The 12340-nt window shown below is 42.4% G+C and overlaps 1 protein-coding gene across 3 annotated transcripts in view; it reads right to left on the reverse strand.

The window, feature by feature from the left end:
- Positions 1 to 4569: 4569 nt before the first annotated feature.
- The window catches only part of pxylp1 (2-phosphoxylose phosphatase 1), a 26607-nt gene continuing 18836 nt past the window's right edge, over positions 4570 to 12340 (reverse strand). For all 3 annotated transcript variants that reach the window (XM_032504902.1, XM_032504910.1, XM_032504918.1), the window contains 2 exons: positions 6605 to 6744; positions 4570 to 6357 (listed from right to left, as the gene is read on the reverse strand). In XM_032504902.1, coding sequence (XP_032360793.1) covers positions 5333 to 6357; positions 6605 to 6744 — 1165 coding nt within the window. In that variant the 3' untranslated portion in view covers positions 4570 to 5332. The remainder of the gene's footprint in view (positions 6358 to 6604; positions 6745 to 12340) is intronic.

The raw sequence follows: 12340 nt of genomic DNA on the forward strand, positions 1-12340 counted from the left end.
CGAGCGCACATCCTTCATGTCTCGCAGTCATGCAGTTAACTCTTATCACATAAAAATTTGACACCTCATCTTTGGTAAATTTCTGCAAACATAATAGCAGGACTGCAATTAACGTTTGTGAAACTCTTGAAATCGTATTCTCTGCTACAGAAATCAGCTTTCTTGTTACTTGTAAGCACAAGATGCATACTAACATATACACATGGACACACCCTTCCACATGCCCCAGAGTGGCGCCGTCCAGGGCTGTGGTGGAACAGGTAGTGTCGCTCATGGGTTGTATGGCTCAAACCACCAGGGGCCATTTGGGAGATTGTCCCCCTCGGCCAGGAACCTGCCCACAAAGACAGGAAGAGGAACCCTTCCACCTGATACCGCAACACTGCAGAGCCCCGGGGGGGGGGGGAGAAATATTTCAGTATGAGGCCCGTGATGGATTAGCTACTATTCCCAAAACATGTTTACCAGAGACGTAAGCAGCAGGCTGCTAGGCATACAATGGAAGCAAACAAGGCAAAGCGTAGCAGAGGCTGTACAGCAAATAAGGACATGCTTCAGGAAAAATGTTGCAAGTGAAGGAGGGAGCAAGAGGCTTTGGAGTCATTACTCATTGTTGTGTGTTAACCTGCACAGCAGCAGGCCCGGAGCTCATTCAGCATTGTGGTGTCTAACGCAGGACCTCTGTCACAGGTCAAGACCACTGTAAGTCACACAGAATTGTTCTCTAATAAAATTGCATGAATGAAAAGGAGTTATTGTAATATCATAATGAAAAGTTCAGATGGATGCTTACCGTAAGTCGCTATATTGTATTGATACTGTAGGTGTAGCACATACAAATAGTCAGCCTCCCCCCTTTAAAATAGATGTTTAATATTTCGTACTGGAATGCACAATGTATCAGCAGAACCGAGCAGTGTGGGGGTCCATACAAAATTGTAAAACAGCACCCTATGAGATTATGTTAGCTAAAGAATATAAATGCAGTAGAACAGTGTATTGAAGAAATGTACTTTAGTAATATTGAGTCATCATCAGTCATGACCTATGTTTATTTTTACTTATATTTGAACTTGAGTATTTACTTCACACTGGAGAAGCTGATTCAATCTACGAGATATTATTGTTGGTAGAAAATAGTTCCAAATAAAACTGTACACAGTAATGAGATGGGGGCAGAAATCTTAAGTCACTTTCACACGTGCACTGCAACCCTGAACTTATCTTGACATTGAAGCTGTAAGTGACAATGCAAATGTCCAAATCAGTTGGACTGGACATTAAACAGACATTACCCTGCCAGCTACCTAGTACAAAGTCTGTGAAGTGTCCGATTTAGCCCAAAGTGTGAATAGAGCAAGTCACTGTCCAGAGAATTCATAGCGAGCGAGTAGGCGTGGTGATGACATTTCCATCATGCGGCTGGCGTGAAATCGGAAGAATACAAAGATCTGAGAGTGGAGAAAGGGCCATTCACACGAAGACACCAACAAAAATGTCTAACTACAGAGATGACAAGATTAGGGGAGTTCTGTCAGTAAGGGCAAACGCTGAAATTGTACAAATTCAAGGAACAGTAAGAGACCCTCACCTCAACCAAAGAGTATTCCCAGTAAGTGTGAACGTGTCGGACACAGACAATGTTCTGTTGTGTGTTTCGTTTTTGAAAGGTCAACTTCGGACAACGTCAGAACCTGATTCTCCGGTGATAAAACGGCTTTCAAGACTGACAGATAAAACCCAAACTATCACCATGGCTACATCCCACTAGATGTCATTGGGAACATGTGTTTTTGTGAGATTCGACTGAACTGACCCTTTCAGATCAGAGCGAAACACATCAGCCACTCTTGCTTTTCATCCCCTTTCCTCCCATCTATCTGCAACCTTGTACTTCATTAGATTTTCCTCTCATCTCTCCTCTCCTCCTGTCGTCTCTCCTCTCAGCAGCATGTTGTACAGTCTGGGTCTCTCTCTAAGGGCTGCACACTGTGTGTATGTGCCTAGGATGGTAGACAGGCCTGACCCACTTACCAAACGCTTTTCTCCCCCCTTCCCCTCATCTCTGACTACCCGTCGTTGACTTGCCGTACATTTGTATGCATCTCTATCACTCCTCTGTATTTGGTATGGATGTCTGTTCCATTTGTCTGTCCGTCTCATTTTCCCTCTCGAGTGATATGGGGGGGTGAAGAGGAGGAGGTCTTTAGACATTTGCATTTGAGAGGTCTTACATGAAGCCGCACACACACAAACACAGTACCAATTCCTGCCAGAGACACACTCAGATATTCAGTGCATGCAACATCTAAAGATAGAAGACGAACACAGACGGGTAGGATAATAAAGACACAAATATCATCGAAGTTGGGCTAGAGGCATCAGGGTGGACATGCGGGTGTGTATGTGCATGCTGGTATATGGCAACAAGAGTGATACACACACTTAAATGGTAAAAATGGCAGCCAGACACACCTTAAGAAAAAGTGCTCAAAGACTGTGCAGGAAGAAGAAAATACACAAACTGGTTTTATTGAGCGTGTTTGTATGTGTGTTGTGATGGATGATCGACTGAACGAGCCCTTGATAGGGGAACGAGACAGTAATAACCAAACTCAATTAGCCCGGCTGTGTGCGTCTGTGTGGGGCGAAGCCTCTGGCCCGTCACTTACAGCACAGAGAGACTCATAAATCCTGATTGTTTTAGCTAACAAGAACTCGCTCCCATCTCAATAAATCACAGGTAAGTGCATCCAGCATTAAACACAACCCATTCAAACTGGACGCACACTCACACGGAGACACATACATGCATGGTTAGCCGAGTTGTTTGCTAAAGTAAAGGGCTTGATAAAGGTGAACGTTGAGAAAACCACCAGTGGCAGTCTCTCTCTCTCACACACACACACACACACACACACACACACACACACACACACACACACACACACACACACATTATAGTGGACTGGAGCTAGGAGACCCACCGTGGGAAGCCAGTCATTTGTTAGTGGTGGCATTGACCTGAAGCCGAGCTGCTCCTTCTGGTCAACACTTGGCATCTTCCGCGCCGAGTCTGGGAACTGTTGTTCCTACTGCAAAACCTCTTCACAACATGAAATCTAATCGCTCTCTCTTTAATTCTTCCGACCTGTGGGTATAAATGTGGTTTTGGAGAAAAGAGAGTCCGGGGATAATTCCATGTGGTTGTCGAACCATAACCACAACCTCCCCCTCTCTCCCATCTTTGCTTCTTCTCAGCATTGACCACAATGATCATCTCCTACTGTCTGAGCTGTCAGTCAAGTGTCTTCGCATCATCTCTTACACACACATTAACACACTCAGTTGCTCTGAAGCTGGACAACCTGGGTGGGTTTGGAAATCTTTATGCGGGATTTTGTACCCAGAAAGGGTCAAGTGAACATTGTTCCTGGGCCAGACAAACAGGCTCTAGCAGAGGCAGCAGAACAACATCAAAGATGTGAGCGTGTTGCGGTGGGAGGAAATTGCTGCTTTACCTCTGGTCTGGCGGGTTGACATATGAGGCGTGGGTGGCAGAGGGGTGGCAGGGCCTGCAGTGCAAGGCGTTGGTGGAAGAGGACAGGACAAGAGGGGGAGGAATCGGCCGGGGAAGGTTAGCGCCTATCATTAACAACCCTGACGTCATGGCATAACATGGGAAATGGCCAGGGAGAAGGTTTGGACCTGACCGGGGAAAGTTTGGGAATAAATTTGCATTGATTCACGCGCTCTGCCTCAACTTTGGGATTGAGATGTTAACTGAAGGTCATGGTGTGACTCAGCAACAGAAGGGAATGTGATTTTTAATCCACTGGTCTACATTCAAATATGTTCATACTTGAAAAATGTAATTGTAGTGTTACGTCTGTCCAACAATATAATTAAATGAATCCATGAAGTGTACACTTTTGGTATAATCTAAGGAATTCTAACACATCTCACAAATTCCTAAAAAATCCAGCACGCCTGTCTTCATAGCGGAACCAAATGAAAACTGTTGCCTTTGCAATTGTGCACCGGTGTAATCACTAGAAAATAGCCGTCTACTGCCAGGACAAATATAACATCCATATAGTGCAAATGTAATTTACCTGACTCACTCTTCTCATTGCATTTTTCCCGTCAATACTCTCCTGATTCTGAGGATTCTGAAAAAAAACAAAAAAACAGTGCGAGTACGGTGAGGCAATTTTGAAAATGAGCTGTACAATTGATATCTTGTCAGCGTTGTATTATGAGCCTAATGATGATGACACATGGCTTGTCTAGAGGTGGGGGAATAGGCACTCAAGGGTTTTACATTTATATAAATGTATTGACTGTGTGCTGTGCTCCTGCAGCACTGTTGACAAAGTGGATAACTGATAGCAGATGGGTTTGACTAGGTTGGAATGAGGATATGTGGAACTAATGTGCCATCTAGTGGTAGATTCATATAAGAGACACCCCAAAGAGAAATGTTCAGTCATACACACACCATATTTGACATATACGTATTCTTTATAACAAAAACCATTTCCCAGCAACTGATATAAAAACATCTGCTCACAATAAACCTTTATTAGATTCAGTTTGCTACAAGCAAAAACAAAAAGTGGAATGTGATCAGTTATATCACCAATTCATATAAATACAGATGTTCTGTAGTTGTAAATAAATGTAAGGAAAGAAAAGCCCAATCACTTTACACTTTCAAAGTACCGCAATTTTCCTAAAACAAAGAAAAAATAAGCCTCATCATTAAACAGATTGCCTACTGCAATGAATAAACATTAAAACCCAAAGGCATGCTATGTGACAAATGAGTCATGGTGAGTAATGTGGCCAAAACTAGCCTAAAATGTAATTTTCATTGAAAAGATTAATTATACACAAAATATTTCTCAGGAATGATTAATCCAACATTGTATTTCCAGCTTCAATATTCCATTTTCTTGCAAAAATTTGGGAATAATGGAATTTTACAATTCCATGGTATTATGGAATTTAGGAATAAAGTGGCTACGTGCCATACAACTTCCCTTGGATTGCCTATTTCTTACATTTCACAAAACATGCCGTTCAGAATTCAAAAAAAGAAGCTTGTAAAAAGGTTAAAAATCTGATATGACGTACAGTACTGTGTGTATGTGTGTGTTTGCCACTCACTTTGTGCTCAGGAATGTAAATGACTACTTTTAAAAATATGTGAAATTTTAGGACACTAAGCAGCATAAAAGTGCATCATTTCCAAAAGTGAAAAATAGAAATAGAATTACAACCATCTGCCGGCTCTGCACCCTTACTCAGTCACCGTCCTGTCCATCTGTCAACCAGGGCGCCTGTAGCAGGCCTCCTGGTAGGAAGTAGCGTTGACAACACTGAACATGTCTCTCCTGACAAAAGACAGGAAGTTCTTCAGAGGGCAGAGGGGCTGGCTGGCGTGGCGGTCATGGGAGCGACAGAAGGTGGTGTGAAATGTCACATCCTCGCCATTGTACAGCACCCTGATGAACAGCTCCTCGTCTTTTGCCTTAGACTTCTCGCCTTTGCCAGCCCTCTTCTTCGGTTGTCCTTGCATGGCTGGGGGACTCTTCCACAGTTCAAAGACTACTCTTGCTGCAAAACGAGGGAAACGTGCCTCCTCCAGTCCCAGGGCGCTTAGCAACGGGGCCATGGTGACGTCGTGAGCTGAAGACAGGGTGAAGACCTCCTCACTCCCCGCACGATGTTGTCCGTCAGCCTCATTGTCCTTGGCAACACGCTCCATCTTGGCAGCAGTTCGGTTGAGGTAGGGGTACATGGCCAGGATGGCATATTTACGGTACAGCCCTACTCTTCTCCGGTCGACCTCATCATCTAGCTGCTGTCGACGAATCACAGCAAACTGTGCCATTGTCAAACATCCACTGGTGCCATTTGCCAGGGGAACACAAGGGAAAGAAATGCCGTGACACAGGTGGCACAGCAGGGAGTCTATGGGGTTTGCTGCTCGGAGCTGGCGGTTGAGCAGACCTAAAGTGCGTGCCATATCGGCATAAGTCCTCTCGAGTTCGGTATCACTTACTCTGAGGCGATACTGCCTCCTCTGCTCTTCCTCCAGGTATCTGTTTCTGGCGGGGCAGTCGCAGGCCGAGCCGCAGAACAACGTGCTCCACTGGTGCCGTGTGGTCAGTTTTGTCCAATCAAAGTCTTGGAGGAAGCCGTAGAGGAAGGCCAGTCCGCTCTGGAGAGTGCGGCTCTTACCTGTGGTCTCAACCCACACCTGGCGGGGCGACCAGTCGGAGGGGAGAAGATTGTGACGCTTGTAGGCTTGGTGGAGGAGCTGCCCGTTGCGCAGGTGTTGCACCACACCTGGAAATGAATAGAAACGTTTGACATTTGTACTTGAGAAATCATTGTTAACAAAGCGTGTAAAGAGGCACAAAAAGGTTCTAATGCAAAAAAATAGGACATTTGTAGATTCAAGTAATACTACACTGGTTGGAATGAAATCTCTAAAGCAACATTTGAAGCAGATTGAACACAGTTATACATGAACTTCTATGAAAGTTCAGCTCTGGTTGATGATGAAGAGAAAAACGTCTGGTTCCTTGCCCACCTGTCTGCGTGAGTTCTCCCATCTCACAGGCACTGTGGTTGGGCAGACGGGGAACCGAGGCCAGTGTAGACTCCCAGTGGCCGCGACCTCCCTGGGCCATGTGACGGATGAAGGAGTTCAGCAGGGGGTGGGAAGGCTTCCTGAGGGTGATGAGGGATGGTAAAAGGTGAGAGACAGAACTGATCCACTATACTTTTCACATAAGCGCAAGACTTTATCGGTGTACCAAATTTATATTAATGGCTAGATGGCTGCTCATTTCTGCTGTTGCGGCTGTGGTAGTAATAAGATCTACTCTAAGGCAAACCCGGCTCCGCCATCCTATGTACTTCTGCTCAATTTTCATTTTCCTTCAGTACTACGTCTGGGTCTGTGGTATATTCTTGGGTTGGAGTGGCTGAGAATGATGCGAGCGAAGCCTTTTGGTGTGTTGTGGCAACACTGACACATAACCAGAAGTTAAAGCCCAAGCAAGAACAATCTTTGCTGAGTTTTGATGGTGGCCATGATTTTGGACTGCACTATAACATTTTGTATACTGATGGCTGATGCACTCATCCCATCCCCTTTCCCACTTTTTTCCTTTTATATACTAATATCTATGTATTTGTTTTATTGTGGATGTATTGAATGTGGTGAAATATGCTGCTATTTGTGTCATTTAATTGCCCCCTGGGGATGAATAAAGTGAATTGAATTGAATTGAAAGCCACGGCTTTTACCTCTGACAACAGCAGCGGCCTGATCATCCCTGTGGATTTAAAAAATGTATCTGACCTCTTGGCAACAAGATATTTTTTAAGAACATGCAGGATGGAATACATGGAATACATTTTAGAAAATTATTTTTGGTTTAAAATACAATCATGTTCCATAAAAGAAAAAAACTCCATACATAGCCTCCACAATTAAGTTGTGAACTTTTTTATGAATGGCCCACAATTCTTTCACATGTTAAGAATGACATGTAACAATAGCAACAGTGCATATGTGAGTAATGAAATAAGCATTGGCAAAACTCCATTAAGCTGCTTCACTTTTTAGGATCAACGGTCAATCCACGTTTGGATATGCTTTGCTTTTGTCTCTTTGAAATCATTGTAAACTAAATATCTTTTAAGTTATGGACCATTGGTGGGACTTTTTTTTTTTTTTTAAATCTTGGACCTTAAAATAAATTGGTAGTTGCAGCCTCATACCGAGCACTTCACATGCAATTACACATGTTATGGCCATGCTTTTGTTCCACACTGGTAGAACTCAAACTGTAAATTAATTAATCAACTGTAATCAAACATGTTCTGGCTCCAGCTTTTTAAATGAGAGGATTCTGTTTTTCTGAATTTAAAATCTCTGTAACCTGGATATCTTTAGGTTATGGATCTCAAATTGCTTGTTTGTCGTACCAAATTATTTTAACATTTGATCAGGTCAACCTGGGCAATGGAAAACTATTAATGTCACGGGTCACTACTGGAGTTCACAATTATTCAAATCAGTCAAGAAAACATTATCCAATCAGTTAGTTATGCATTTCCATATTCAGTATGTAACTGCCACCAGGTGTCTCTCTAACACAACACTGCAAGACTAATGCACAGTTCAATATGTGTGGGAGGGAATATGGGAGATGGAGATATAAAAAGATGAAAGAATGTGTTGCCTTGGAACACACAAACACACACGGGCAGCAAGAGGAGCAGTCGGGCAGATTAGAGATGATTGAAGATTACCGTTTAATATAACAAATCTGTGGGAGCTGCGTTCAACTCGCTCAGAGTTAAAGGCACGCACGCACGCGCGCACGCACACACACACACACACACACACACACACACACACACACACACACACACACACACACACACACACACACACACACACACACACACACACACACACACCACACACACACACAAACACACACACCCACACACACACACACACACACACACACACACACACACACACACACACACAGTTTCCATAGTGATCATGGACTGGTTCAGAAACATTAAAAAGGACCTTCTGCCATTACCCTTAAATCCCGAATGTAATTATTATAACTGACTGAACACAGTAAACATAATCTACAGCCACCAGCTACATGGACAATCATAGCTACATTCATTACTACACAATATCCTTCAAAATAAAAAGCTTAGCAATACTCTGATTTGAGATCTCTTTGAAAAACACTTGCCTGTATTTTCTGTTTTTGAGGGCATTGTTTTCTTTTGTTGTCACGTTACATCGGCAGCTGTTGTCACCATCTATCCACTTGCCTCTCTCTGCACTCTAATATTCACTTACACAGTAATATATGCACAAAAAGGCACATGAACACATGGGAGTGGTGAAATGAAAGAGATATCGTGCCAACCAGAACTCCATTCTGCTCTGTCATCAGCGAATCAGTTTGCTGAGGGGAGTTTGGGGCAATCTAGCTTTAATTGGCTACAGTGGGAGACTAGACGTCAGCGGACAGGGACACCAGTGTGGACACAGAGCCAGCCAGGCTGTCTATTAGGATGATTGTTGCTAACCAAAGATTACAGAGCTCAATTACATTAAGCGGGTATTATTATCACTAGATAGGACAGGGAAAGAGATTAGTGAGGGGGGAGGTAGAAATGGAGAGATGAGGAAAAAGAGGTTTTCTGAATGTAGGGGAGAATTAACAGAAAAGGAAATGAGACCCTGTGGTCTAAACAGAAGGAGAGCGCTAAACAGAAATGAAAGTAAATGGGATGCAGAAAGACAAAACATTGACGACTGTATTGGTGGAAGATGAAAGAGAGAGGAGATGTTCCCTGCTGAAAAGAGCTCAGTTAACCGCAGACGGAGACAGTGGGTCGGCAAGCTGGTGCCAGCACACACACACACACACACACACACACACACACACACACACACACACACACACACACACACACACACACACACACACACACACACACACACACACACACACACACACACACACACACACACACACACACACACACACACACACACACACACACACGACTGAGCTCTCTCTCTCAGGATCCAGGCCTGGGCATATGCTAGTTCAGATCCCTGTAATTACACCCTGGTCTAAATAAAAACAGCCTCCTATCTAGTCTACTAAACTATCTACTTGATAAACTTGAAATATTCAATCGCCTTGCAAAACAACCACATTCAGGCCACAAATAATCCAAATACACTTTGCAGCTGAACTTATTCAGCCTCAGTGTGGTGGCTCAGTCATTTCAACATTTCTAGGCTTCAACATTTTCTACAGCAATGCTAATGGCTCTATAGGTTGGGTCTAGTTCAACGTTACAAACATGCTGGAAAACAGGGTTAATAAACAGTAGAAAGCAGCAAGTACCCGTGACTTGCAGAGTCATTTGTCCCGAGAATAGATGCCGACTGTAATCTTTCCCACTAAAAAGAAAAACAATTGCAAAATTTTTACACTTAGCTGAGGTGTGAAAATGTTATGTATCCATGAAAACAAAATGCAATGTAAAAAGACACACACCTCAAATGAATACATAGAGCAAACAGAACATTTTGACATGGTTTTCCACGGTTTACAACAATGACAGCCACAAAACACTGGTGCCAGCACATGCAGCCACAGTACACATGCACAAAATTTCTGAATGAAACCCAACCTCCAATAATAAGAGGCTTGTGTGCTGGATGGCCTACTTTCAGCTTAAGTTCAAAGATCAAGGGTATTGAAAATATAGAAATAATTCCATGTGCATAGCAGATCACCTGCTTCCTATCACTCTGAAATGCTACTGTGTGTCACTGTGCCAGCTCAAAAGATTACAGCATGCCCGCTCCGTCCAGATGTGCAAAAGCGCTGATGTGGTTGCATTGCAAGCTTTGTGAAAAATGTTTTTTATTGGCTAAATCTGAACTCAGGTACGCAGACCAAAAACAGGGGATTGGTCACAGGGACTTGACCATGTGGTCTAAATAAATCATCCAAGAGGATGTGTGAACACATCAAAAAACATTTTGGCCAAACTAAATACTCTGGATTCAAAAATAGCAGTTTATTACCAAAGAACGTGTCTATCCACATGAAGTTTGCATAAAGGTTATTGTACACAGAGAAACTGTGTTTGAAGGTGCTGATTTTAGTCTTCTTCTGAAGCTCAAGTGCAGAGGCATGCAGGCTTTTAATAACGTCCTATCAGGAGCTCTCCTCTTGAAAAGAGAGAGAGAGAGAAAAAGATACGGATGAGAGAATGGTGCATAATGAATTAAAGATTAGGTTACACTTTACATGTGACATGACCAGGTCATGAATGTGTCATAAAACATCATAAACAAGTCATAAATGGTTATGGTTAATGGTTATTGTTAAGGTTAAGGTTAGGGTTCTTGCATCCTGACTGTGTCATGACAAAGTAAAGTGTTACCGAAGATTAAATGAATCTGAGTTTGTGTATTTTCCGCCCACCTTTTTTATCTAACTGAGCGGCAGAACTGTTGCTCAAATCAAATGAGATAAGACCGGCAGCAACTCTGCTTCAACAGACTTCACACACACGTAAACATTGCACTTATATGTGTGTATCCATGTGCACCAAAGAACAGCAGAACAGATGTAGCAAAACGAACCCACCGGCTACTGCTGACATGTGCAATAACTATGGGAAACCAAGGGGAATTGCTGAATTCTGGAGTTTAATGCCTATACAGATCCTGATTCCAAACGTAAAACAAATTAGTTTTTTGTAAGCCTCACAAATACCTAAAAAAAAAAAAAAGAATCTAAAACAACCTTCTATTTAAAACACTAAGCTCATTTTCTGACAGCTGCTATCAAGCCAGCAGTTTTTGTAGGAGGATTTGGGAAGCTGTTGCAGTAATTGGTGTCTCACTCTCTCACGCTTTCCAGCAGGTCTCCTCATTAGGCATTACAAAGACTGCCGGGACTCTGCTCGGATCCCTGCGGCATTTTGTGCCCTTCACTCTGACCTGGATTAATTGAAACTGTGGGAATAAAGCCTTTATCTTCAGACTCTAGAAACAAATGAAAAGTGGAAGAATAATCCTCATTAAGCTTTTCAATTTCTTTGTTTGTTTGTCCTCTTTATAGTATTCCTTAATTAAAGCATAATGAGGCTGGCAACATCCCATAAACACCCCTATAATGCAATTCAATTACGTATATAAATCTGTCACAATATCACAAGTCTGTTTGTTTTAACCCCCTTCCTTTCCTTTCTTTGTCATATACATCCATCCAGACAACCTTTTAGCAGATTTAGCAAATTACTTGCTTTATACATGTTGTTTGTTGCTATGTACTTTGTAGCAAATGTAATTTTTATAAATGTTTTAGGTTGCCTTTTATCATTTGGAATGCTGCCGACCACAGATTCAAACTTGCATCCAGGCTAACTGTGTCCCTGTGAAATAAACTAATAAATGAAAGGAAATTCTTTCTAAAAAAGCAAAGAAAAAACAAAAACTCGTTTCTGACATGTTATTGCACAAAAATTGGACACTATAAACTTCACAATTTATTGCACAGTGATTGTTTTAGATTGCATTATACCTAAAAGGTATTCATGATACTTTCATGAACATGCAGCATTGCCCTACATTTTCTTGTTTTTTTTAAGTTACTTTATGCAAGGTAGGTTTGTTCAGTGGGTTTCCCCGTTATACTTATACACAGTATAAGAATTATATATATATATATATATATATATATAT

This window comes from Etheostoma spectabile, chromosome 3 (genome assembly GCF_008692095.1).
Source record: "Etheostoma spectabile isolate EspeVRDwgs_2016 chromosome 3, UIUC_Espe_1.0, whole genome shotgun sequence".
NCBI lineage: Eukaryota > Metazoa > Chordata > Actinopteri > Perciformes > Percidae > Etheostoma > Etheostoma spectabile.